At 45.8% G+C, this 27,203-nt stretch overlaps 2 protein-coding genes across 2 annotated transcripts in view; both read left to right on the forward strand.

The window, feature by feature from the left end:
• dock2 (dedicator of cytokinesis 2) overlaps positions 1 to 9,863 on the forward strand; it is a gene marked incomplete at both ends in the record, with an annotated part of 127,702 nt that extends 117,839 nt beyond the window's left edge. Inside the window, 8 exons of the mRNA XM_084448624.1 lie at positions 126 to 302; positions 546 to 629; positions 841 to 978; positions 2,938 to 3,062; positions 7,759 to 7,948; positions 9,112 to 9,217; positions 9,555 to 9,703; positions 9,816 to 9,863. Coding sequence (XP_084304750.1) covers positions 126 to 302; positions 546 to 629; positions 841 to 978; positions 2,938 to 3,062; positions 7,759 to 7,948; positions 9,112 to 9,217; positions 9,555 to 9,703; positions 9,816 to 9,863 — 1,017 coding nt within the window. The remainder of the gene's footprint in view (positions 1 to 125; positions 303 to 545; positions 630 to 840; positions 979 to 2,937; positions 3,063 to 7,758; positions 7,949 to 9,111; positions 9,218 to 9,554; positions 9,704 to 9,815) is intronic.
• Positions 9,864 to 12,698: 2,835 nt separating this feature from the next.
• On the forward strand, positions 12,699 to 18,762 carry pofut4 (protein O-fucosyltransferase 4). Its single transcript, XM_084449235.1, has 5 exons — positions 12,699 to 12,773; positions 13,945 to 14,301; positions 15,058 to 15,438; positions 16,682 to 17,304; positions 17,534 to 18,762. The coding sequence occupies exons 1-5, from the start codon at positions 12,771 to 12,773 to the stop codon at positions 17,679 to 17,681; spliced, it is 1,512 nt and encodes a 503-aa protein (XP_084305361.1). The 5' UTR covers positions 12,699 to 12,770; the 3' UTR covers positions 17,682 to 18,762.
• The last annotated feature ends 8,441 nt before the right edge of the window (positions 18,763 to 27,203 follow it).

The raw sequence follows: 27,203 nt of genomic DNA on the forward strand, positions 1-27,203 counted from the left end.
TTTTTTCTCACGTCAAAATGTTGCCCCCCCTACTCTCAGAGGGTAACATGTTGCCCCCCCTACTCTCAGAGGGTAAAATCGCCTATGCGTGTGTGTTTCTGGTCTTACTTCCCTCTCTCTGTCAGACCACCCTGAGTCCTCTGGAGAACGCCATAGAGACCATGGAGTCGACCAATGAGAAGATCCTCACCATGATCAACCAATACCAGACCGACTGGAGCCTTCCCATCAACCCCCTCTCCATGCTTCTCAACGGCATCGTGGATCCCGCTGTCATGGGCGGCTTCGCCAAGTACGAAAAGGTCAGAGGTCAAATCATCTTCGATTCCTTCATAAAAATACTTCATGTTCATATGAGGTACAGTATGTATACACTAAGTATAGTTGACAATGCTGTTTTATAAACTTCAGCCTACCCTAGACAATCATGAAATAAGTCAGAATTTACCTGGGGTTGGGTTGTTGCCATTAACTTCCAAAGTGTTGACAGGTGAGATGTCTGTGAAGTTTGTGTTAATAAAGTTTTGAGCGCGTTCTCTCGACAGGCTTTCTTCACAGAGGAGTACACTCAGCAACACCAAGAGGACCGAGACAAGCTGCACCGCCTCAAAGACCTGATCGCCTGGCAGGTACACACACATGCACGCACACTCACACACACACACGCTCACTCTCTCTCATAGACACGCGAACGCACGCATGCACACACACTCGCTCTCTCTCATAGACACACACAGACACACCCACACACACACACTCACACAGACACACACACACATACAGACAGACACAGACACTCTCACACACACACACTCTCTAACCCATGTTGCCCTGCTGTAGATCCCGTTGCTGGGCAGAGGCATCTTGCTGCATGGGAAGAGGGTGCTAGACGACCTGCGTCCGTTCCACGAGCGCATGGAGGAGTGCTTCAAACAGCTGAGGAAGAAGGTGGAGAAGGAGTACGGAGCGAGAGAGCTGGTAAGAGGCGGGCGGCTGTAGCTCAGTTGGTAGAGCGGGTCGTTCAATGATCGAAGGGTCAGTGGTTCGCATCCCAGCTCCGACTGTCCACATGTCGAAGTGTCCTTGAGCAAGACACCTAACCCCAAATTGCTCCCAATGAACAGGTTAGCACCTTGCATGGCAGCTACCGCCATTGGTGTGTGAATGTGTGTGAATGGGTGAATGAGAGGCCATTGTAAAGCGCTTTGAGTGCCGCTAAGGTGGAAAAGCGCTATATAAGTGCAGTCTATTTTATTTATTTATTTAAGAGGAGAGAAGAGAGAGGGAGAGAGAGATAGAGAGAGGGAGAGAGAGAGGATTGATTGGGTGATTTAGAAACAAGAGGCATTGAGGTTAGTAGTGAGAAGGCAGCAGATTTTGTCCAAAATTGTCAGGAAAAGATTATTAATGACCTAAGGTCCAAGCTCACCTTTGATCCATATTCCTAGGATAGAACCCTTTGATCTCAAGCGATCAAAGGTGACCTTTGACTTTAGGACATGAATCATCTTTTCCCGCCAATTTTTGACAAAAGCTGCCGTCAGAAAGCTGTAGCGCCAGATACCAGAGCTAGTGTCCCTAAATGACTGTAGCACCAGATACCAGAGCTAGTGTCCCTAAATGACTGTAGCACCAAATACCAGAGCTAGTGTCCCTAAATGACTGTAGCACCAGATACCAGAGCTAGTGTCCCTAAATGACTGTAGAGACAGATACCAGAGCTAGTGTCCCTAAATGACTGTAGCACCAAATACCAGAGCTAGTGTCCGAAAGCTGCTGCTCGCCTGGTGTTCAACCACCCTAAGTTCTCCCACACAACTTCCCTTCTCAAAACTCATCTCTTCAAGAAGTACTACAACGATCCACCCTCTTAAGCACCTATTGTATTTTAGATTGCTATTCTTGCACTTTGACTTCAGCACTAGATTATGCTCTTAGTCACTTGTTTTAGAAAGAAGATGCACTTGTGATTTCTGGCAAGTAGTAGTAGTACATTGGCTTTTCCTACGTTAAATGCAATTATTGTTAGTCACTTTGGAGAAAAGTGTCTGCTAAATGACTGTAATGTAATAGTGTCCCTAAATGACTCGAGCGGCAGATATCAGAGCTAGTGTCCCTAAATGACTCGAGCGGCAGATACCAGAGCTAGTGTCCCTAAATGACTCGAGGGCCAGAATATAACTCCTGCATGAGAACATAATTGGATGCTGTGAATGCTTTGACCTTTGAATGCACTTGCCAATCCAAAACGTGTCCAAATGTACAAATTGATGTCGCTGTTTTGTTTTTGCAGGGCTTTTACAGTATATTTTATGTTGCGTGCTGTTTTTCTTGGCCAGGACTCTCCTCTGAAAAGAGATGTTTAATGTTCATGAGACCAGCCTGGTTAAATACAAATTAAATACACAAGGAGCTGAGGTGATGAAAGGAGGGGCTTTGTTTTGAGAGTGATTGTGTTTACACTGTAGCTTAAAGGGATGGCTGCTGCACATTAAAGGGATAATTACTGCACAAGTTCAAGTTCAAAATCTTTATTGTCCCCTAGGGGAAATTGGTTTGCAAACAGGTAAACCCATAGGACTGGGGGAGACAGGATGGTTCATGACAAGGAGGTTCATGGGAAGCATGAACAAAGAGATAAAACATAGAACAATAAAAATGTAGACAGCCTACTAAAGAACCCATAACTCACAGAATTGGAGAAGAAAGAATTATACTAACAAGTCTGAGGCTATTCCTTATTGAGCCTGTTGTTTGCCACAGAGACAAAGGAGAGCTTATGTCTCTCGTCCTCCTAGCAGGCACCCTGAAACTCCTTCCGCGGGGGATGATCAGGGCAGTCTAAAATTGCACCAGCCATTAAGTGGATAGCCACTGCAGGCTTACTGTAATCCTCACATTATGACAGTGGCGTTCTGTCTTCCCCCCCGCCGCCAGCCGGACATGGATGAGAGGAAGTCCAGCCGTCCGCGCTCCGTCCTGCGCATCCGCCAGTCCATCATCTCCGTCTCATCGCTGCACGGATCTGAGTGCGGGACCCCCACCAAGCTGCACCCAGACAGGTAACACACACGCACGCACACACACACACACACACACACACACACACACACACACACACACACACACACACACACCTACTGTGTGTCCTGCTCCCCTTGAACCTCATACACATGACTCCTCTGCTGTTAACTGTCCCTCATACCCTTAAGACCCGTGGTGATCGAGCTTTTGAGGCTGTAGCCCCCAAGCTATGGAACGCTCTGCCTCCACCCCATGTCAATGTCAATGTCATTTTATTTATACAGCACCATTCACACAAATCAATAGTAGCACATAGTGCTTTACATAAAAGGAGACGGATAAAAACATAAATCATACAAACACAGTGAGAACAGATGTAAACGAAACAAAAGTAAAAGCATTGAATGGTATATGGTCTGCTGTCTCAGTAGAAGCCTTTTTAAAAAACAGTTAAAGACCCGTCCATTTAAGCAGCCATTTCTGCAACACGCCACCTCTGCCATTAGAGATGTGAAAAACCATGATAAAATCTGATTACATTTATCGCAATAAAACTATCATTAAAGCAATACATAGCATTTTCTCGGAACTGCGCCCCCACAGGCTCTGCGAGTAAGTGCTCGTAAAGTTATCAGATTGTCTTTTTCTTTTTCTGGCTTCCTCTGTGATGTTTCGCTTCGGTTTTCTCACCTCCGCCATGATATCATTGCATGTTCTATTAATACATCCATGCATGATATCCATAGATGCCGGAATAGTTAGCTACTACTTAGACCTGGTCCAGGGCGATCTCCTACGTATAACGCCCTGTTACTCTCAATGCAATTTGCCTATGAAAGCGCTTCATCGGTCCGGTCGTCCGACTCTACAGACAAAACCGTTTCGTTACTCACCAAACTAAACACATCGTTGGAAAGATGAAAGCCTTTTCTCCTGAAGCGCTACAGTTTGTAGTCCCCCACCTTTCAAATAAAGGGCACATTTGTACACTTAAATGTTTTATATCCACAGCGCATCGACTGTCTTCTTCTACCGGCGAATCGGCGCTCTCCGCTTTGTTTAGTCTACTCACTCCTGCCGCCCATGTCGGGGATGATCCATTACATCTTAAATGGTGTTGTGAGACTCGCGTTGAGGAAGGAGCAAATAAAAAACAACTTACTTTAGAATATCAAACCATTTAATAGGGGAATGAGAAAACATATGCCAATAATACAATTCAGCTCTGGTTTAAATTGCATGGGAATACAATGGCCTACAACCACATCTAACAACGTGCCAATGATTGTACTTGTCAATTTTATAAGGCAACAGTTACATAAATGTTTCCCGAAATGTTTTCTGAAGAGATCGTTTGCCATAGTTAACTCAGCGTAAATGTTCTCCGGCTAATCACACTCCTTCCTCAACGCGAGTCTCTCAACACCATTTAAGATGTAATGCATCATCCCCGACATGGGTGGCAGCAGTGAGTAGACTAAACAAAGCGGAGAGCGCCGATTCGCCGGTAGAAGAAGACAGTCGATGCGCTGTGGATATAAAACATTTAAGTGTACAAATGTGCCCTTTATTTGAAAGGTGGGGGACTACAAACTGTAGCGCTTCAGGAGAAAAGGCTTTCATCTTTCCAACGATGTGTTTACTTTGGTGAGTAACGAAACGGTTTTGTCTGTAGAGTCGGACGACCGGGCTGATGAAGCGCTTTAATAGGCAAATTGCATTGAGAGTAACAGGGCGTTATACGTAGGAGATCGCCCTGGACCAGGTCTAGCTACTACTGTGTTGTTTAAGCACAACGTTGCGCATGTGCACTTCGACTGAATGCTTGCGTCCCGGGGGCGCGAGTTTTAAAAGGTAATAAATGTCAATGTATTATCTTTCTGAGTAGACTGTTTGGACGATTCAGCTTACTTTTAGTAAATCTAATTGGAGAATTAGCACCAGGCATGTTTGTAAAGGTCAAAATATCGCGATGTATTGCTTTAAAGCCGTGTTTGATTACCATGCTTTAAAAAACTCACTGTAAATACTGTCCAGCATCAACCAAAGCTAGCAGCAGTCTCCCAGACGCATGCTTTTAATGTTTATGCAAACAAGATGTGCATAGTGCTGCTAACTGGGGGCCAAGCAGCGAGGCTGTGAGGGACCCATTGTGTTTGTACGTCTTCTTCTTCTCCTTCTTTTTCTTCTTCTTCCACCATGGGAGTCTATGGCAGCCCATAGAACCGTATGGTAAAAAGTTGTGCATTTTGGCACACTCATTCATGACGGTGCCATGACTCCTGTCATCAAGTCTTGTGTCATTATCTCAAACACTCTAGCACCACCAACATGTCAAAGTTATAGATGCATTTACTGTATGCATGCAGTTTATTTGTGGGTTTCAAAGCTTGGTGAAATGATTTCAGTGTGTATCAGTAGTTTTAGAACATTAGAACATTGGACCTCATTCCTGAACGCAGTTAAGAAGAAGTTAAGAAGAAATTTCTTCTTAACTCCACTTACGAAGTTCCCGGGACAATTCTGGCATTCCTGAATGGTTTCTTATCTCGGATTTGTTCTTATCTAAGAACAGGATTTAAGAACGCGGAAATGCAGTCGTAGGTAGGCCAGATTGGAGTGCGCCCGTTTGGAAGGGCTGAATTTATGAGAAATCCGAGGTGATTGCGTTCACATCAAGTCATCCTAGGCTTGAATAATAATCATAATCATAAATACGAGGATATTTGTATAATTTCCAATTACGTTTCACATTCATGAAGGCATCGCGGTGTCCTAAAATAAATAAAAGCACTACACAAACTCTGCAAATGGCAATGAATTAATAAATAAGCACTAAACTCAGTCGCTATACTCAGACTCAGCACAACAGCACCTTATATTCCATAGTCGTCAGAATGGACACATCTACATTCTGTAAATACTGTAAACATGTTAATATCCATAACTAAAATATATCATATGGTCCTACATAATATAGATATAGGGCCTATCAAGATCCATAAGTAGCCTACTCATGCATTTAACTAAAGTGTAGGCTACAATTCAATCTGCTCTCAGCACATCCCATCCCTTTCATGTAGGCTATATATTTTGCATATAGTATTAAAAGCCCATATATACCTTCTTGTTTTCTTTTGTTATTTTGTATTGGTTTGTTTCACCTTGCTTAAGCTTAGTGTGCACAGAGCCAGCGGAGAAACATCTCACTGCTCATTTTACTGGTAGGCTATGTTGCATGTGACGAATAAAACGTCAAATTTGCACGTGACCTTGAACATCAAGCATGTCAATTGGGAACGTCTCAACTTTTTTTTTCCGCGCTGTCTGGGGATTTTGTGTGCACACGACCCTGTAGTAAAGAGCTGGCGGAGCGTTTATGTATGCAAATCCAGGTGTACGAGAAGGGGAACACAGCTGAGAACACTTCGGCGGTTTAGGAACACATTTCCACCCATTGATGAATCCGGCGGGGATCTTTCTTAGGGTTGGTCTTACGAAGTTCGTAAGAAGACATTTAAGAAGACACTTAAGAAAATGTTCAGGAATGAGGACCATTGACCAATATAGAACATTTTCAGGACATGTTATCAATACCATGATAATACTGGTAACTGTGATCATTTTGGTCACTATAATCGTGATCTGAAATGTTCATACCGTTACATATCTACTTTGTTTTATGCTCTGTTATCTTTGATGGATGACCTTTTTCTTGTTTTCTTCTTTTTTGTGTTCTTGGGTGGGGGGGGGGTATCCTCTGCTTCTTACCCATGTTTTCATCATCTCTCTGAAGCACTTTATGACCCTGTCTGAGCTTTATAAATTAACTTTACTTTGCTTCCCTGCAGTCGGATCACGTAGGCTACATCCGAGCATTACAAAGTAGAAGCTGCTGATTATTATTGCCATTTAAACTGTGTTCATTTAAATGACAAACGGCACACAAACACGCCTCTAGAGTCCAAGCTATTCTGCATGTGAACTTTATCTCAATATAGATTCTAGGTCAAAATTATTAGAGTTGTGTGCACTGTGTGCGCTCCACACCATAAAATGAAAAACATTAATATTTTCACCAGGAATACCGGGAAAGAGAGCCGCAAATCCCGGGAGGAAAAAAAATGCAAATTTCTGGAAAAATATTTAACCCTAGTGTCCGCCCAGAGACTGGGAGGTTGTGGATTCAATCCCCGGCCGGGTCATACCAAAGACTATAAAAATGGGACCCAATGCCTCCCTGCTTGGCACTCAGCATCAAGGGTTGGAATTTGGGGGGTTAGATCACCAAATGATTCCCAAGCACCGCTGCTGCTCACTGCTCCCCCAGGGGATGGGTCAAATGCAGAGAACAAATTTCACACACTCAGGTGTGTGACAATGAGTGGGACTTTAACTTTAACTTAACCATACGAAAATTACACATCATCATTAATAGTGACCAAAATTATCATGGTTATCAGTATTATCGCGGTATTATTAAAATGTGCTGAAAATGTTTTTAAAAACTACTGATACACTAAAATAATTTCACAAGTTAAAATTAGCAGCACTGTGCACTTTTTGTTTGTTTACTTACTTACTTATCTACTTAGTTACTTACTTACTTACTTACTTACTTACTTACTTACTTACTTACTTACCTACTTACTTACTTACTTACTTACTTACTTACTTACTTACTTACTTACTTACCTACTTACTTACTTACTTACTTACTTGTCTCCTCTCCAGCGGCTTTCCCCCCGATTCCCCGGGCGGCCGCCCCCAAAGCGCGAGTGTGAGCTCGGCGACCGCGGGCGCCGCGGGGGAGGAGCCAGAGGGCGAGGTCAAACTGAGGAAGTCCAAGAGGAGGAGGAAGAGGAGCAGCATGATCTTCATCACCGAGGAGAGAGAGAGGACCAGCACACTGGACAGCAAACGGGTGAGGGAGGGAGAGAGAGAGAGAGAGAGAGAGAGAGGGAAAGAGAGAAAGGGAGAGAGAGTGAGAGAGAGAGAGAGAAAGGGAGAGAGAGAGAGAGAGAGAGAGAGAGAGAGAGAGAGAGAAAGGGAGAGAGAGAGAGAGAGAGAAAGGGAGAGAGAGAGAGAGAGAGAGAGAGGAACAGCACGCTGGACAGCAAACATAATAAATTAATAAACCAAAGTCAGAAATGTATGTAAGGGTATTTGGGCAGAAACCTAAGCTGTGTTCGAAACCGTTCCCTATTCCCTCTATAGTGCGTCCGCCATTTTTTTGTAGTGTTCAAATTCTCAACGGTTAATTTCATTCACTATATAGTCCACTACGAAATACCCACAATTCACGTTGATTTCTAGTGAACAGAGGATGTATCCTACAATTTCTCCTATATACCACAATGCAACACTGTCGTGTTTTACTGAAACATAAGACGTGAAGAAGACGGTAGCTATCGGTGGCAAAAGCAGTTAGCTAACGTTACGATGATTCCTGCAGCTGTTTTGCTGCTAATGCGAGTTTGAGTTTGCCTCCGTTTATGCCTGAGAAACAGGCATTTGGTTCAAAATCTGTGTACTTCCGTACTTCTCGACCAATGGCTGGTTAGTTCTGCTTTGCACCCGCCCTACCGGAATTGCTTTGTCCCTTATCTATTGTCCGACTGTACATTATGAATCGCACTGCGGAACGTCTCCAGACTCCCTTCCTGGATTGTGGGAGTCTGCTCGCGAGACTACTTTACACCTTCTATTAGCAGACAGCACCATAGTTGACAAAACTACACTTGCACATCATTAGAATTTCAACAATTTATTTGGGATTCAACATTCAAAACTGAACATGGAAACTATAATACTACCCGAGTACATTTCAACCTGCTGCCATCAGTGCTCGGTTTGTTTACATTACGCGCACTGCTTGCGTCCATGAATATCCAACGGAATGACGTTCCATGTAGTGTCCAAAAACTGTTAAATCATTCCTTATGTAGTTCACTATAAGGGGAACACTACATAGGGAATAGGGAGTGAGTGAACGAGTGAATGATTTCGAACACAGCTACAGCTTCGAGCACAGCTTGGGTAAACTAGCCAGTGTCTGTGGTGTCTGTGCTCTCTGTACCCCTCTAGCTATCAAAGAAGCAAGAGTTCCGCAGTGACACCAACCTAGCTGAGCCCAGCTTGGGAAACGTTGTTCTGACTAACGCCAACTCCAGATCCCTACCTGCTATCACAGGTAATACACACACACACATATTGTTTTTTTTGTTTTTTTTTACTATACTTGTGGGGACCACTTAACTTTACCCTATCCCTAAACCCTAACCCATAAACCATTTACGCCTCACCCTAACCATAACCCTAAAATGAAACCCAAACTTGTGGGGTCCAGTCCCCGGTCCTCACAAGTGAGCGAAAATGTTGTTTAACTATACTTGTGGGGACATTTTGACCTCACAAATATAGTTATACAACCCCCCCCCCCCACACACACACACACACACACACATACACACACACATATAAATGTATAAGCCCCTACATGTCACTAAGGCCCCTCCCCCTCATGTCAGGCCTGTCTCTCTCCGTGGCCAACGGCGGTGAGGAGGCGGAGTCAGCGCGCTCCAGGAGGGACAGTAAGAGCATGTCCGTGTGCCTCCCTGCCGACCGCACGCCGGACAGACGCTCCAAAGGCGTCATCAACCTGTTCTTCAAGACCAAGGTACAGCAGAAGTGACACACACACACACATACACACACTTATACTGTGTTTTAACTGTGTTGTTCATGTTGTATGCACTGCATGACCTGTATGTATACGTCTGTCCCAACAGAGCTCCAAGTCAGACGATGGGAAGCCTGGAGATAAAGCTCACTTCTGAGCACACACACACACACACACACACAACACATGCAGTGCCTTCATGATCAGCCTCCCAGATCAGCTATGCTTCTCAAGTCGCAAGGACTAGCTTGAAAATGCTCATACATGCATGCACAAGTAGCCAGACACACACACACACACATACAGTATTCCACCCCCCAACTATCACACAAAAACACGCATATTCCACCCCCCAACTATGACACAACAAACAACAAACGTTTTTATTTGTCATACGGTGAGACACATGCACATCACAAGGTGTAGGTGGCGAAACACACATACACACACACACACATACACATACACACACACATACACACACACACACACACAAAATGGCTGGAGCATCCACCAATGAAACTTCTCTCTGCTCTTCACCCATCCCGTCGTCCTTCCCCCAAGGGCAGCTGGGAGCAGACAGTAGGCAGCGTGCAGGGGACGCGCCCGGGGGACAACCAAGTGCTCCTGTCCGTCTTCACCAGGGACGGACAGCATTAGCGATCTGTTCTTCTGCATGTTTTTCATATTGGGTTTTTTATGGGGGAAACCCTTGCGAACACGGGGAGAACATGCAAACTCTGCACAGAAAGGCCCAGAGACCTTCTTGCTGTGAGGCGACAGTACTAGGTACTGCGCCACCGTGCCGCACGTGAGCAACACACATACATACACATATATTCCACCCCACGATTATGACACACACACACACACACACATTCTGCTGCACTCTACTGTTATGCTTATGATTCCTTGTGCCATCATAGAATGTAATATTTTCCTTTGAATAAAGACGGCCTTCATCAGCTTGCCTCTCTGGGAGCAGTGTCTGGGAGCTCACATTTTGATATGACTGACAGAACATAATAATGGACAAATTAATAATAATTATTATTATTATTATTATTATTATTATTATTATACCGCTTACCTGTATTTGTATAGCACTTTTCGAAACAGGGTTACAAAGTGCTTATAAAGTGTCTTTCTCCAAGCACGTTCAGAGACATTGTGAGGGAATTCCATTCAACTATCAGTAGGAATACACACAGTTAGTCCATTACAAAAGACCACAGACAATTAGTCCACTAAACATAATGGAACACAAAATTATTATTATTATTTTTTTTTTTTAAACACGTCAAAAAGTGTCTAGCAGTGTTTGTAGAAGCGCAGAGGCCCATCATGATATACAGTATAATTAGACAGACTATGGGACAGGCTGATATTTTATGATTACATAAGGAAAGGGTAACAGATATATCAAATATTTAGGATTATAGTTTGATGAGAAATGGAGGACTCATATTACACAGGTTGAAACAAAATGTTTTGTTTTTTTAAATGTCCTGAATCTCATGAGATAAGTTTCTGTTTGTGAGATAAATAGTCTCTACTGGATATTAATGGGAATACAGTTCAGCTCTATAAGAATCAGTATTATAATATATAATATATATACAACTAGACAGAATAAAGTTCAGAACGACTCCTAATGCTGTACTAGTGGAAGCTGACAATTACCATTATATCTGAGACGATCAAAGTTGTCACTCGCTGGCATATCTATACTATAATAGAGAAACAGTCCAACTGGCATATTGGGTTCAATTAAAGGTATCTGGAGAAGGACAAGCTGCTGTGTGCTTCTTGGGAATATCCACAACAACAGTACAGGATTTGGTTGGAATATTCATACAGTAGCAGAAGAATATGATTTCAAGCTAAGTTTCCTGTGTGGGGTCATGTTGCTCCATGGATATTTCCTGGGCCCAATATGGACTTTCAACTTGTGGAGCAGGAGAGAGAATGAATTGAGAGGCATACATGATATTTGGTTCAAGATTATGTACAGAGAACTGATAACTATATGGTACTATTCACTGATGCTCTAAAGACTCAGGGTGTGTGCAAAGCTGAGTTAGATGTAGTCATATGCAAAATAATGACAGTTTATCTGTACAGCAGAAAGGATAATGGATAGAAGAGGTTAAGGCCTGAGGCAGGTGTCATTTGTTCAGATTACAGCTCATAATAGTTTGAATTTTAAAGAAACAATAATATATTATTTATTGATATACAATTGTACAGCACTGCTGAGAATAAGAGTTGGAAATTAAATCAATGTACAATGTTGTTGGGTTCCATCATATCCATCAGTGGGGTAATAACTATGGCAAAGCAGGGATTGAAAAGAGAGCTGAGACTGAATGGTGATGAAACAGAAAGTTCCCTTTGGAAGATGAGGCCCAAGAAAGGCAGAAGTGGTGGGACACATATCAAAGGGACACTTTTACAGCAAAGCATGCAGAAATAACACAAAGGGACACTTTTACAGCGTACAGAAATGGATTCATGTGCTTTCAATTGTAAGTGGTTTCAAGAGGAAGAGTTTTTTTTCTTCTTTCCAAGATGACGATTTGGGCACAGGATTAAAACCAACTCTGTTTAATTGCAAAGTGCATATCAGATAACTAATGTTCCTGAAAGTGCTGAGCTTGTCAGTGTGAGGTGTAGTAGGGCCTAAATGTAATTCAGAGACGAACATCTTATGTGGTGAGATAGAGGCTATGAGCTTGGACGGGGATGGAACTTGGCAGGGATTTTAATGATGGGTAGAACATGCTGGAATGCTGCAGGATATTGGATCGTACGATGTACGTATATAGGTACGATGTACCTTTTGAGGCTAAACCCTACACGCTCCGGTCCAGTAGGGGGCGCTATGCACATGTACACGCTCCGGTCCAGTAGGGGGCGCTATGCACATGTGCACCATACCTCCATGATGTGCACACGTTGGTTTGCGATCCGCCATTAAATCAGAGAAGAAGAAGAACCCAAAGGGCTGCCGTGTGCTAAACAGACAGCTAGCTGACCACCTTCATGTCTACGCAGCGTTAGTATGGTAAGATAAAACAGCATCCGTTCGGGTTGTCTTTCTCGGTATCACTGTTTTGCAGCATGTAACTAACTAGCTAGCTAGACAAACTCAAATAGAATCTGCCTGACTGTACTTGGTTAGCCTACGTTAGCTAGCTAGCTAGTACTTCGCCACGTTTCAATGGCTATTGGGAAGTAGTCGAGAGTTTTCCCACCTTGTTTTCCCTCATTGATTAACGCAGTTGATCCGAAAATAGTTGAGTAAACTGCCGGTCTCATTTTAAAGAGGTGAGCAAACTGAGTTTACTTTAGTTTACCCTCCACTACACCCCTAGTGGCTAGCTAACGTTAGCTAGACTTGCACCATGAGCAGCGTTAGCTGTGCTTACAGTAGCAAGCGTTGGGCCACTGACCTGGACCCAGGCACACTCACTCACACACTGACCTGGACCCAGGCACACACACACACACTGACCTGGACCCAGGCACACTCACACACACACTGACCTGGACCCAGGCACACACACACACACTGACCTGGACCCAGGCACACACACACACACTGACCTGGACCCAGGCACACACACACACACACTGACACACCAGTCCTGGGCTCAGATCCCCTTCCCCCCACCCTACCCCAACCCCTGCCTCTATCTGGACCCAGGCACACTCACACACACACTGACAGACACCAGTCCTGGGCTCAGATCCCCTCACCCTAACCCGGGTCCGTATCCTTCTCCTACCCCGATCCTACCCCTGACCCTGCCTCTATCTGGGCCCAGGCACATTTATGCACACACAGACATACACCAATGTTTGCCATGTCTCTCCTATGATGCTTTTAGCCTCTCTTACTCTGAAAATGTAATTTAATGTAATGTATTGCTCTATAAATGTTCTTAGCTGGTAGACAAACATACTCCAGGAGCTTGCTCGATCGCCTTGTTGAGAGGGGTCAGGGAAGAATTTTTACAGCTCACTTATCTGGCCCCCGGGTGATTACTGTTTTTTGCTTCCCTCTGGAATATGTAGGGGTGGGTCGTATGCCCACCTCCCTTGTTCTCTGTAAAGCGCATTGTGTTGCCTCTGTGTATGAAATGCGCTATATAAATAAAGCTTTGATTGATTGATTGACAAGACAGAAGAGTGATTCCCTGTTCTACTGCACTTTATTTCTCTGTGTGTTGTAGATGGTTGTGGAGGGCCGGCTGGGTCTGGGGCTGCTGTGTCTCCTAGGACTGGGCTTCCTGCCTTGCTCCAGGGCTCAACACCCCGAGGAAGCCCTCTTAGACCCCCGGGAAGGCACCCGGGACCCCCAGGAAGGCCTCGTGGCGGAGCGGGGGTACTTCCAGCCGCAGAGCGCACTCTCAGATGTGGAGTTCGCGTCCGTCAGCACGTACCGCGGCCCTGGCAACAACGACGTCCGCGGCAACAAGGAACTACCGATCATCCTGTGGTGGAGCTCCGGCCTCTTCCCCCACTTCCCTGGAGACACGGAGCGCGTCGACTGTGCCACCTCCTCCTGCCTGGTCACACGCAACAGGAAGGTAGGAAAGCTGCTAGACTTGGATAAAGTAGTTCACTGACCAAGCTACTCATCTGGACAGAAGACAGGTGAAGGGTTAACTGACCTAGCTACTCACCTGGACAGGAGAGGTGTTTGTGTAGCAGAGTGAATCGTGAGTCCTCGTAAACCCTTGTGGAGTGAGTGTAGTCCACCGAAGTCGTGGTCACTAGTAGCTGGTGAATCTCACTCCCCTAGTATAAAGGATCTGCTAACAACCCTGCCAATAGGGATATTTCTCTTGGCATAGTTGTTAGCACATCCGACTTGCGTCCCGCCCTGGACAATCCCTTAACATGGGTCAAAACAAACCAGAAACACAACACAGAGCCCAAGATATGGGCAGACCTCATCTCTTTGGGGCAGTCAGTCACACAGACAGCAGAAAGTCTAGTCTTAGACAAAAACAAACAAACATGATAAACATTTAAATATTGCTATGATACATCTAGGGGGATAAGTGATTGATCTCCTTTGTGAAAAATGTGTCTGTGTAGACCACTGTTTGGCTCAACGCTGATTGGCGAGATTGATGGAAACGGATCTCTATGGAGGGTATCCAGACTGATTTGCGAGGGAAACGGAATGTGAGCTCGTGAGATCTGCACGGTCTCACGAAGATGAGCTCTCAGCTGGTTTATAGCATAGAAGCTCCATACGGCAGCATCCTGCAGCTTTAACAGAGGTTCTCCATCGGAAACACCCGTCATGAACTTCACCATGTTGTCGTCGTCATCAGGTGCAGCTACACAAGCGGACCGCCTCCATCGTCTTCTACGGGACAGACTTCCGTGCGTACGAGGCCCCCCTGCCCCGCCTCCGCCACCAGACATGGGCGCTGTTCCACGAGGAGTCGCCCATGAACAACTACGTCCTGTCCCACCTGCCGGGAATCCGCCTCTTCAACTACACGGCCACCTTCCGCCGCGGCTCGGACTACCCTCTGACCCTGCAGTGGCTGCCCTCGCTGGGGTACCTGCTGCAGCCCGCCGCCGTGGCCCTGGAGGAGAAGAACCGCTGGAGGAGGCGGGGCCTGGCCCCCCTGCTCTACATGCAGTCCCACTGTGACGTGCCCTCGGACAGAGACAGATACGTACGGGAGCTCATGAAGTACATACAGGTAGGCGGATGGATGGGTGGGTGGATGGATGGATGGGTGGGTGGATGGATGGATGGGTGGGTGGGTGGATGGGTGGGTGGATGGATGGATGGATGGATGGATGGATGGATGGATGGATGGGTGGATGGGTGGGTGGGTGGATGGATGGATGGGTGGGTGGATGGGTGGGTGGGTGGGTGGATGGGTGGATGGATGGATGGATGGGTGGATGGGTGGGTGGATGGATGGATGGATGGATGGATGGATGGATGGATGGATGGATGGATGGATGGATGGATGGATGGGTGGATGGGTGGGTGGATGGGTGGGTGGATGGATGGAAACTTTAATAATCCCTGTAAGAGGAAATTAGGCGTTTCAGCAGTGGGAAATTACAGCAAAAGATTGGAAATGCAGAATATACAAACTGTAGTAGCGAATAAACATAAAATAGAATAAGGAATATATAGATCCATACCTACAGCATGTGTAACATAGATACATACACATACATGTGTGTGTGTGTATATATATACACACACACACTATACAGTGAGAGGTAAGCTGCTCTTTAAGGAGAGGAGAGTGGGTAGAGCATCTTACAGGAGAGGAGAGTGGGTAGAGCATCTTTAAGGAGAGGAGAGTGGGTAGAGCATCTTTAAGGAGAGGAGAGTGGGTAGAGCATCTTTAAGGAGAGGAGAGTGGGTAGAGCATCTTTAAGGAGAGGAGAGTGGGTAGAGCATCTTACAGGAGAGGAGAGTGGGTAGAGCATCTTTAAGGAGAGGAGAGTGGGTAGAGCATCTTTAAGGAGAGGAGAGTGGGTAGAGCATCTTTAAGGAGAGGAGAGTGGGTAGAGCATCTTTAAGGAGAGGAGAGTGGGTAGAGCATCTTTAAGGAGAGGAGAGTGGGTAGAGCATCTTTCTTTTCACTGCAGACAGGAGGAAAACACAGAGGGTAGTATACATGTGAACTGGACATGTTATACATAGTACAAGGACCATGTGTCCCAGCTGTAACGTCTGACTTTCCCTTCCCCCATGGGGGCGGCTGTAGCTCAGAAGGTAGAGCGGGTCGTCCAGTGATCGTAGGGTCGGCGGTTCGAATCCCGGCTCCTCCTGTCCACATGTCGAAGTGTCCTTGGGCAAAGACACTGAACCCCAAATTGCTAGGCTAGCACCTTGCATGGCAACTGCTGCCATTTGGTGTGTTTAATGTGTGCGTGAATGGGTGAATGAGAGGCCATTTACCATTTACCGTCCTGCAGGTGGACTCGTACGGGAAGTGCCTGAACAACAAGGCGCTGCCGGCGCGCCTGGAGGACACGGGCACGGCCACCGGCGAGGACGCCCACTTTATGGGCTTTGTGGCGCGCTACAAGTTCCACCTGGCGCTGGAGAACGGCCGCTGTCACGACTACGTGACGGAGAAGCTGTGGCGGCCGCTTCACCAGGGCTGCGTGCCCGTCTACCAAGGCTCCGCCTCCATGGCGGATTGGCTGCCCAACGACCGCTCCGCCGTCCTCGTCGACGACTTCCCCTCGCCCGCGGACCTGGCGGACTTCCTGAAGTCCCTGGACGAGGATGACGGGGAGTACATGAAGTATCTGGAGTTCAAACGCCCCGGCCGCGTTACCAACGCTCGCCTGCTGGAGGGGCTGGCGAGCCGGGAGTGGGGCGTGAACGACATGAGCCGGCCAAACTACCTCAACGGGTTCGAGTGCTACGTGTGCGATCAGGAGAACGCGCGACTGGCGGCCGAACGGGCCTATCGGAAGGCCCCTAAGCAGAGCCCGCCCCCCCAGCCAAAGATGGCCAACAGCAGCCATATGGGGTGTCCCCTGCCCAGCCCAGGGTATGGAGACGTCGAGGACCTCCCCTCCGACGACAGGTACGTAGAACCACACTTCTCTCAGCCAATCACTGTGAAGAACTGGTCACTGCTTGCTGTCTTAGAGTGAAGTTTCTCTCATCTCAGGTGACCATCCTCCACCTCATATTTCTGATTAATTAGCTCATTAAATTGCATAGTCATTCAACTGTTGCGATTAACCGTGTGTGTGTGTGTGTGTGTGTGTGTGTGTATATATATATATATATATATGTGTGTGTGTCTGTAGCTGGCTCCAGATGTGGCCTCAGGACTACTGGCAGAGTCTGGACCAGGCTGAGGGGCTGGACTCTCTGATCAAGCACAACGAGTCTGACCCGGCTCTGCTCTGGCACCACATCCAGCAGCTGGCCACCAGGAGAGCCAGGGGACTCTGACCAGAAGACTCTGACCAGAAGACTGGGACCAGGAGACTCTGACCAGGGGAAGACTCTGACCAGGGGACTCTGACCAGAAGACTGGGACCAGGAGACTGGGACTGACCAGGAGACTCTGACCAGGGGAAGACTCTGACCAGGGGACTCTGACCAGAAGACTGGGACCAGGAGACTGGGACTGACCAGGAGACTCTGACCAGGGGAAGACTCTGACCAGGGGACTCTGACCAGAAGACTGGGACCAGAAGACTGGGACTGACCAGGAGACTCTGACCAGAAGACTGGGACCAGAAGACTCTGACCAGGAGACTCTGACCAGGGGAAGACTCTGACTTGAATGGAACTCTCCTCAAACAGAGTGCAGGCCTGGTCACTCAGATTGTTTCAGACTCTGTTCAGTTGGTCTCATTGTTCCAGTTGAACTACTCCAAGTGCACCCTATATATATCCAACAGAATTGTATTTAACCCAGCTCTCTGAGAGAGAACGGCTACATTTCAATAAGCTGCAGAGTCCCAGTTTTGCAGGCCAGGGAGCGGTCATCTCAATACGCTGAAGATGCCTCCTGACTTTGGTCTCCTCCCAGTCTCCCGCGTTGATCTGAGAAGAGACTGGATTGGCTAACTGCTAGCAGACATGCACTCTCCTTATCTATCCTGTTGGTCAAATACCAGCATAGGTTTACCACATTGAAACTGCCAAATGAACACAAGGCCAAAGAAAAACTAATGATCTAATCTGCGTATCTTATGTTTGGAATGGGTGGGAAGTTTTGTTTTATTTTTACAAAAGCACTATTGATGTGAATGTGATATCCCTAAACTAAGTTATATCTGGACCAAGGTGCTTTTCTTGTGATGAGAACGTTGTTAGTGATGAGGAGAATGTATTGTCAGGTCTGTGAATCAATCTGACACCTGAACACCAAGATGCCAAACTCCCCGTCATGTCTCCCTGTGCGTGCTTCATGCGTCCCTAAGTGCTTCATGTCAAAATCAGAGGCTGCGCTACACCCACGGACAACTGTGCAATATAAGAGTTCTCATTTTACGTGCTTAAATTCCGTGTCAGATCGTGACAATCATGTAAACATTTTTATTGCTGTGTATTTATACCAGGTATTTAAGTTTTGTATAATCCAGTGTATTGTTTTTGTAAGACAAGGAAAATAAAAAGCCAGCTTTCACTTTGAGGTATTAAATAGACATTCCTTCATATTTCGCAACATTGAGACATTCACCAAGTAAGGATCTACATCAAGGAAAACATTTAGAAAAATACATGTTTTTTTGTTTTTTTTTATCTTAAAGGGAACATTGAAACTGATGTGAGAATCAACATGACTGTAATTCACCTCAACGGTGGCTTTGATAAACCCTAAAACCAAAGAATATGTTCCAGTTCACTGAACAATCCGGAATGTTTAGTTATGTCTTCATGGGATGGAAGGCAGCAGGATCACAGTAGTGAGACTCAGCCCATGATGTTGGAGTAGCAGGCCTCCCAGTAGTGAGACTCAGCCCATGATGTTGGAGTAGCAGGCCTCCCAGTAGTGAGACTCAGCCCATGATGTTGGAGTAGCAGGCCTCACAGTAGTGAGACTCAGCCCATGATGTTGGAGTAGCAGGCCTCACAGTAGTGAGACTCAGCCCATGATGTTGGAGTAGCAGGCCTCACAGTAGTGAGACTCAGCCCATGATGTTGGAGTAGCAGGCCTCACAGTAGTGAGACTCAGCCCATGATGTTGGAGTAGCAGGCTTCACAGTAGTGAGACTCAGCCCATGATGTTGGAGTAGCAGGCCTCACAGTGGACCTTCCCAGCATGCAGGAACATGTTGTAGAGCAGGTCTCCCATTGGTCGACTGCAAATGCCACACTGCAACGACAGTAGCACAGCGTTTGTTCTCTCTTAGTGTTCTGTGTACCAAGTCAACAAGTGTGCTGCTACCTATTAGGCTGCTGAATAAACAGATAAATAGCTTTAGATCATCAGTTTAATAGGTCACTGTGCTAGTACAGAACCTTGAAGCCTAATTTATACTCATCAACAAGTGTCGTACGACAAATGTCTGTTGACAGAAAAACAATGTCGACCGACATATAGCATTTATCAGCGAAGTGTCTGATCACCTCCATGGTAACTTGCAGACGCGTGGCTGATTGATCCATGGCAACGAACGTGCCTTCTATCTAGCTATTCAATCACAGCTGTGCGACGAAAATGACGGCGCCTGCGACATTAGAAAGTTTGGTAGGTGCAAGACACCCCTGTCCGACACAAAAAAAGTGTTGACAGTGACGTCATTTCTGTCTGTCAACACTTTCAAAAGTGTCGGATGACAAAGTATAAATTGGCCTTTAGGAACAGTGAAGCAGCAGCGTTAGAACCTTGAAGCGGCAGCGTTAGAATCTTGAAGCGGCAGCGTTAGAACCTTGAAGCGGCAGCGTTAGAACCTTGAAGCAGCAGCGTTAGAATCTTGAAGCGGCAGCGTTAGAACATTGAGGCAGCAGTGTTAGAATCTTGAAGCGGCAGCGTTAGAACCTTGAAGCGGCAGCGTTAGAACCTTGAAGCGGCAGCGTTAGAACCTTGAAGCAGCAGCGTTAGAACATTGAAGCAGCAGTGTTAGAACCTTGAAGCGGCAGCGTTAGAACCTTGAAGCAGCAGTGTTAGAATGTTGAGGCAGCAGTGTTAGAATGTTGAGGCAGCAGCGTTAGAACCTTGAAGCAGCAGCGTTAGAACCTTGAAGCAGCAGCGTTAGAACCTTGAAGCAGCAGCGTTAGAACCTTGAAGCAGCAGCGTTAGAACCTTGAAGCAGCAACGTTAGAACATTGAGGCAGCAGTGTTAGAACATTGAGGCAGCAGTGTTAGAACATTGAGGCAGCAGTGTTAGAACATTGTGGCAGCAGTGTTAGAATGTTGAGGCAGCAGCGTTAGACAGATGTGGTACAGTACCTTGAAGCAGGCAGGGTGGCAGGAGATGTTGAGGTGGTCGATGGTGATCTTGGCATCGCTGCCCACCAGCTGACCACAGTAGGTACAGGGGGACGATGTGGCAGCCCTGCGGAGGCACATAGGATTGGTTGGTTTTGATTGGTTGACTGACTGATAGATTGATAGTTTGGTTGGTCGGTTGATTGATTGGTATATTTTTTGATTGGTTGGTGAATTTATTCTTCTTTAAATGCCACTAATGTTACATTTCTGCTACAGTATACCTACGTTAGTCACCACTACCCCCTTGGAAACCACACACTGATGTCTTCACCTGGCCCTCTAAGGAGCGTGTTGGGAGGCTCTGCCCCATTGGCTTACACTGATCTGATTACTGTCTTCAGGACAGAAGCTGTGTGTTTGTGTGTTAGGGGTTTCACAGACTACTTGACTAGTCGAATAGTCGACCATCAAAACATTAGTCGACCCTGAATGCCCTAGTGTGTGTGTGTGTGTGTGTGTGTTTGTGCGTTACCTGGAGTAAGAGTCAGCGTAGGAGGGGCTGCTGTAAGAGAGACTGGAAGAGCTGGATGTTGCGTAATCAGATCTGCTGGAAACACAAGGCCAAGGTATTATTCATTAACGATTCACACACACACACACACATTCCACAGATACGTGAGCTGAACTCACATTCCAAGATTGTCTCTGGCGTTGTGCAAGGAAAGCTCTGAGGCGTTTACATACTCCTTCACATAAACAAATCCCCTGGAGAGAGATAAAGAGAAAGGGACAGGTCATTCCCTCCACCTTATCCACATAAAGCTCAGGAAATAACCTGACGACCCAACCTGACTACCCAAGCTGTCCCCATGTCCTGTACACACTTCTTGGTCTCAGCATCAGGTGACATGGGCGTCTGGTCAGCTGAGTTGGACCTGGGGAGACAAAACACGTGAGACGGTATGTCACCTACCTCTCAAGTTCTAGAAGGGTTCTAGAGAGGTTCGAGAATAATTCTAGAAAGGCTCTTAGATTGGTTGTAATGTTTCCTAGTGTGGGTTCTGATGGGTTCCAGTGTGGGTTCTGATTTGTTCTAGTGTGGGTTTAATTCTATTAATTAAGCAGAGCAGAGGAAGGCCGAGTTCAGGGTAGTGAGCCAAAGGGAACCCTAGACCCTGAGCACAACGTTAAGTTGGATGCAGCTGTGTTGCCACAGGGCTTTGGCCTAAATCTCCTCCAATTAGACTCCCCTGCCCTCCTGTGCTCTCTGCTTTAACAGGATAACTAGGCCCCACCCCTTGAAACACTGCTATAGTATAACAGGGAGGACCAGTCCATTGGACCGGTAAAGAAGGCATGTTAGAATAGAACGTTTATTTGCCATGTGTAATGTAGTTATCAGCACTAATCAGTCCTTGTTCCAGTCCTAGCTTGCACTGTCCTGTCCTGGCACTTGTCCATTGTTCTCCATTGTTGTATTGTTGTAAAGCACCAGTGTTGCAAAAAATCCTATGCATGTATAGTACAAATGACAATAAATTCGTTTGTTTGTGTGTAGCTGCATAGCTAGGACTGGAACGAGGAAATGATTAGTGCTGATAAGACACAAAAGACAAGCGATGACAAGAATCCCAATTTACCTGTACTGTGCTGTGTCCATGATGCAGGCAATGCAGTGACCTTAAAACAGGTCGCCTTTACAAGGAGTGTCAAGTTCCCACCCGCTTGAAATTTCCTACTCACTTGAAATCCCACAGGGACTTTAGTTTCCCCTGTCCCAAGACTTGAAAGAGTGAGATCTTAACATACACTACTTTTTGTAGCAGCCAGTATTTTAAGACAGTGATCAACTCAACATGTAGTTATAACATAATGGAGTTAAAGACTAGTCTTTATATTGTTTTTATTTTGAAACAAATAGGACTTAAATAAGATCAGAAGAGATGCCATCAATAGACTAACAATACTAACAATGTTGAAAGCCTTCCCCACTAATTCAGATAAACTGATACACCAACTCACCTCTGCATGTTGTGATCTGGGTTGCTGTAGGTCTCCCTGAGTGAAGAGAATCTCACCAGTTAGAGGTTAGCGTGGGGTAGTGTAGTATAGCGTGGGTAGTGTAGTATAGCGTGGGGTAGTGTAGTATAGCGTGGGTAGTGTAGTATAGCGTGGGTAGTGTAGTATAGTGTGGGTAGTGTAGTATAGCGTGGGTAGTGTAGTATAGAGTCGTGAAAGTTATTTACTTCCTCTGGTTTTATAGTTCTGGGTGTGGTCTTACACCTCATGTCCCTCCCTCCATTCATGCTAGCCATTACCTCTCCCTGTGTGTGTGTGTGTGTGTGTGTGTGTGTGTGTGTGCGTGCGTGTGTGTGTGTGTGTGTGTGTGTGTGTGTGTGTGGTTGACCTGACCTATGAAAGTGTTAGGTTTACGTTATCCTGATTTCTACAAGCCATGGGGAGCCTTGAGATCAGAGCCTACTGGTGAAAGCTAGGTTCCATATGTATGGTTCTATGCTGGTGAAAACTAGGTTCTATGTATGGTTCTGTATTCATGGTGAGAGAGATGATAATGAGACAGTGTACAGTATGATCTATTAAATGTCTAATATACAGTCAAAAAAGTGAGCAGACCTGTTAGAGCTGGTAGTAGCACACCTCTCCTCCTCCTCCTCCTCCTCCTCCTCCTCGTCCAGCACAGTGGCGTAGATCGTAGGCGAGGTCCACCTGTCCCACGGAGAATCGCTCTCAGCCGACCTACACACACAACACCCACAAGACATCATACTGCGTGTACTGGCCATACAGCTGGTTCAGGTGACCTTATATATACCGCGCGCGCGTTGACGCCATGTCCAGATCATTGTTCAACTCTAGCAGCAACAACACAAGGTAATGAAGACGCCTTCACCAGACCCCCAGATGACACACACACATTCAGATCATTGTTAACTACCCCAGATGACACACACACATTCAGATCATTGTTAACTACCCCAGATGACACACACACATCCAGATCATTGTTAGCGGCCGGAATGAAGGTGATCTATTACCAGACAGGGATATACGAGTATCTGACCTATATTCACCAATAGCACGACGCGCACACACACACACACACGCTGGGATGTTTGCGGAGGTGACTCACTTTCTCTGGAACGTGACCAGAGTCTGCTCGTCGGCGTGGCCTGCAGGGGGCAGCAGCGCGCTGGGGAGAGCACACAGGGGGAGGCGCTCAGAACAGAGCAGGTATGGAGGGAGGAGAAAAGGGGGAGGGAGGTGTACTGGATACGTGTGTGTCCTCACCTCTCCTGTGTGTTGGTGTGTAGAGGTGGGTTGATCTCCCAGGATGTCTTCCAGGACCTGTCTGTGCTGAGTCTGAGGACAGAGACAAGGAGGAGACAGAGTTAGGACACAGGGTGAGATCATTAGAGTAACGCACTATTCACTCAGTCAGTCACTCAGTCAATCAGACAGTCAGTCAGTCAGTCAGTCAGTCAGACAGACAGACGGACAGACAGACAGACGGACAGACGGACAGACGGACGGACAGACGGACAGAGAGACAGACAGACAGACAGACAGACAGACAGACAGTCAGAGAGACAGACAGAGAGACAGACAGTCAGAGAGACAGACAGAGAGACAGACCAGTACCTCTTGGTGTCTGTGTTGATGGGAATGATGTCACCAGCCAGGGCGTCCAGTGCACTACCACTCATACTGTCAAGATACAGAACAGCTTATGAACAAATACGCGTCACATATGAAACAGTCTTTCTCCCTCTGTAGACTACATCATACTGTAGGCTGCTGTAGACTACTACTACAGTAGAACCTCAGAGATCTGACCCCATCAGGAATGAGGCTCGTTCAGACCTCTGAAATGCTATGCATAACATAACAGTGATGTCAAAATACACCAATTTTACCAAATACAATATTTTTCACATTTACGTTCAGAGTAAATCAATAAAAACCATCTATAACAATTGGTAGATGGAAAAGCATCGAGTTTGCAATCAAGTAACCAACTGACTTGTACATTATGCAGTCAGGGAGAGACGGTTTGAGTCCAGACCAGCGTGATTTCTGTACCTGGGAGACAGTAACCCTGACCACACCCTTTACCTAGGAAACAGTAACCCTGACCCCACCTCACCTGGGAGAGGACACGCCCTCTATTGGATAAGGATCAAACAGGTCAGCTGAGCTGAAAAACAATTTCACACTGATGTTAACATAGAGCACTATTCAATCAAAACTGATTTAGGGTCAGTTGTTAACATGGCCATGGAGCACTATTCTTATATATATATATATATATATATATATATATATATATATATATATATATATATATAAACAGCTTTACCCAGGCAGAAAATGTCCCAAAACCAAATCTCTTGAATTGGATTGAATAAAAAGCCCCATTTGACCCCGTCGAAAGCCTTCTCTGTATCTAGTGAGAAGGCCACGACAGGGTCAGGACTATTTCTAGACATCCACATACAGTAGGATGCAAGAGTCATAGTATCTGAAGATAACCTTCCTCTAACAAATCCCACTTGACCTGAGTGTATTATGGTGAGTAATAGATTCTCTTTTTGCAAGGATCTTAGCAAGCATTTTTCCATCAACATTACCAAGAGAAATAGGCCTATAGTTGCCACCACCTTTTTTATAATTTAGAGTATAATAGAAGATAATACTTGATCTCATGCTGTCAGGAAGCCTGTCCCTTTCTAGGGCGCTACGAAAAACTAATAGGGCTAAAATATCACTACATTAAAAAAAAAAAAAGAAAGTCAGATGGATATCCATCATCTCTAGGGGCACTGCCTAATCTATGGTCTTTGATGGCACCCTGAATCTCCTGCAGCGTAATATCACCTTCTAATGAGGCCCTATCTTGAGTGGATAAGCGAGGAAGATTAACAGACGAAAAAGACTGATCATACAGATCTGCTGATAATATCACCTTGTGAGGGGTAAAGGTTTTGATAGAACTTTTTTCTTCTCTGTGATCATTGTTATCATTAAATATAGAGGGGATTATACTTTGGGCATGAAGTTGCTTGACCCTATGTGCCAACAACTTGCCTGCCCTTTCACCTTGTTCATAGTAATGTCTAGTAGCAAATTCTGCTTTCTTTTGCAAGAGACTGTTCACTTCAAATTTTAAATTGCTCGGTGTATTCCAACCTGCAGGATCAGCATAATATATATTGTCTTTTCAATTCTTTAATTTTCTGATATATCGGACACAACGGAACGCGTGGCCTGACGGTTGTGGGTGACGAAACGGTGACATGGCTCCTGGAGGTGTGCCCGGATATATAGCCCGGGTGACCCCCTCACCCAGGCTTAGGGTGGTAAAAGGATAGCCCCTTGGCCCCGAGCCTGGGAGGAGAGGACAACTAAACCAAACCCATACGAAGAATAATCATTTTCTGTTCTTGGTTCTTCAGTTTTTCAGTCTCAAGTTTCTTGCGAGGTGAGCCGAGCGGCATAAGTCGTCCCCTTAAAACTGCCTTAAATGCGACCCAGGTGATTCCAGGGTCAGGGACTGAACCATCACAATACATCCAACTCCGGGGTCAGGGACTGAACCATCACAATACATCCAGAACTCCGGGGTCAGGGACTGAACCATCACAATACATCCAGAACTCCAGGGTCAGGGACTGAACCATCACAATACATCCAACTCCGGGGTCAGGGACTGAACCATCACAATACATCCAACTCCGGGGTCAAGGGACTGAACCATCACAATACATCCAACTCCGGGGTCAGGGACTGAACCATCACAATACATCCAGAACTCCGGGGTCAGGGACTGAACCATCACAATACATCCAGAACTCCGGGGTCAGGGACTGAACCATCGTACCATAGAACCTGAACCAGCGTACTCGCGTTGCCTAGCAATCGTAATCGAAGTCGGAACTAGCTGTCGTATCGCGGAGGTCTGAAACAACATATTTAAGCAAGGCTGAACACTATAAACCCGTCTTTTTCCAAAATAAAATGAACAACAGTGCAGTTCTGTTGTATAAAAGCAATAAGACACTCGAGGTCTTGCTTTACTATGGTTTATTGGCCCTCCGCTTCGCGTCGCGCCTGCGGCCGCACCACAGCCGTGCCAATAAACCACAGTAAAGCACTCCCTCTCGTGTCTTATTGCTTAATAATACACCCAGAACTCACCTAGAGCAAGTTTTATGAAGTTACAGGATCTCGTTTTGCAATAGTGAATTATTGAATCATCTTGTAGTTTTGCCCTTGACATTAGAGTTAATTAAGACTATATTAACAGTTCATTAAGACTATATTAACAGTTCATTAAGACTATATTGACAGTTAATTAAGACTATATTAACAGTTCATTAAGACTATATTAATAGTTCATTAAGACTATATTAACAGCTCATTAAGACTATATTAAAAGTTCATTAAGACTATATTGACAGTTAATTAAGACTATATTAACAGTTCATTAAGACTATATTAACAGCTCATTAAGACTATTATTAACAGCTCATTAAGACTATATTAATAGTTCATTAAGACTATATTAA

Source organism: Borostomias antarcticus (assembly GCF_949987555.1).
Source record: "Borostomias antarcticus genome assembly, chromosome: 14".
Taxonomy (NCBI): domain Eukaryota; kingdom Metazoa; phylum Chordata; class Actinopteri; order Stomiiformes; family Stomiidae; genus Borostomias; species Borostomias antarcticus.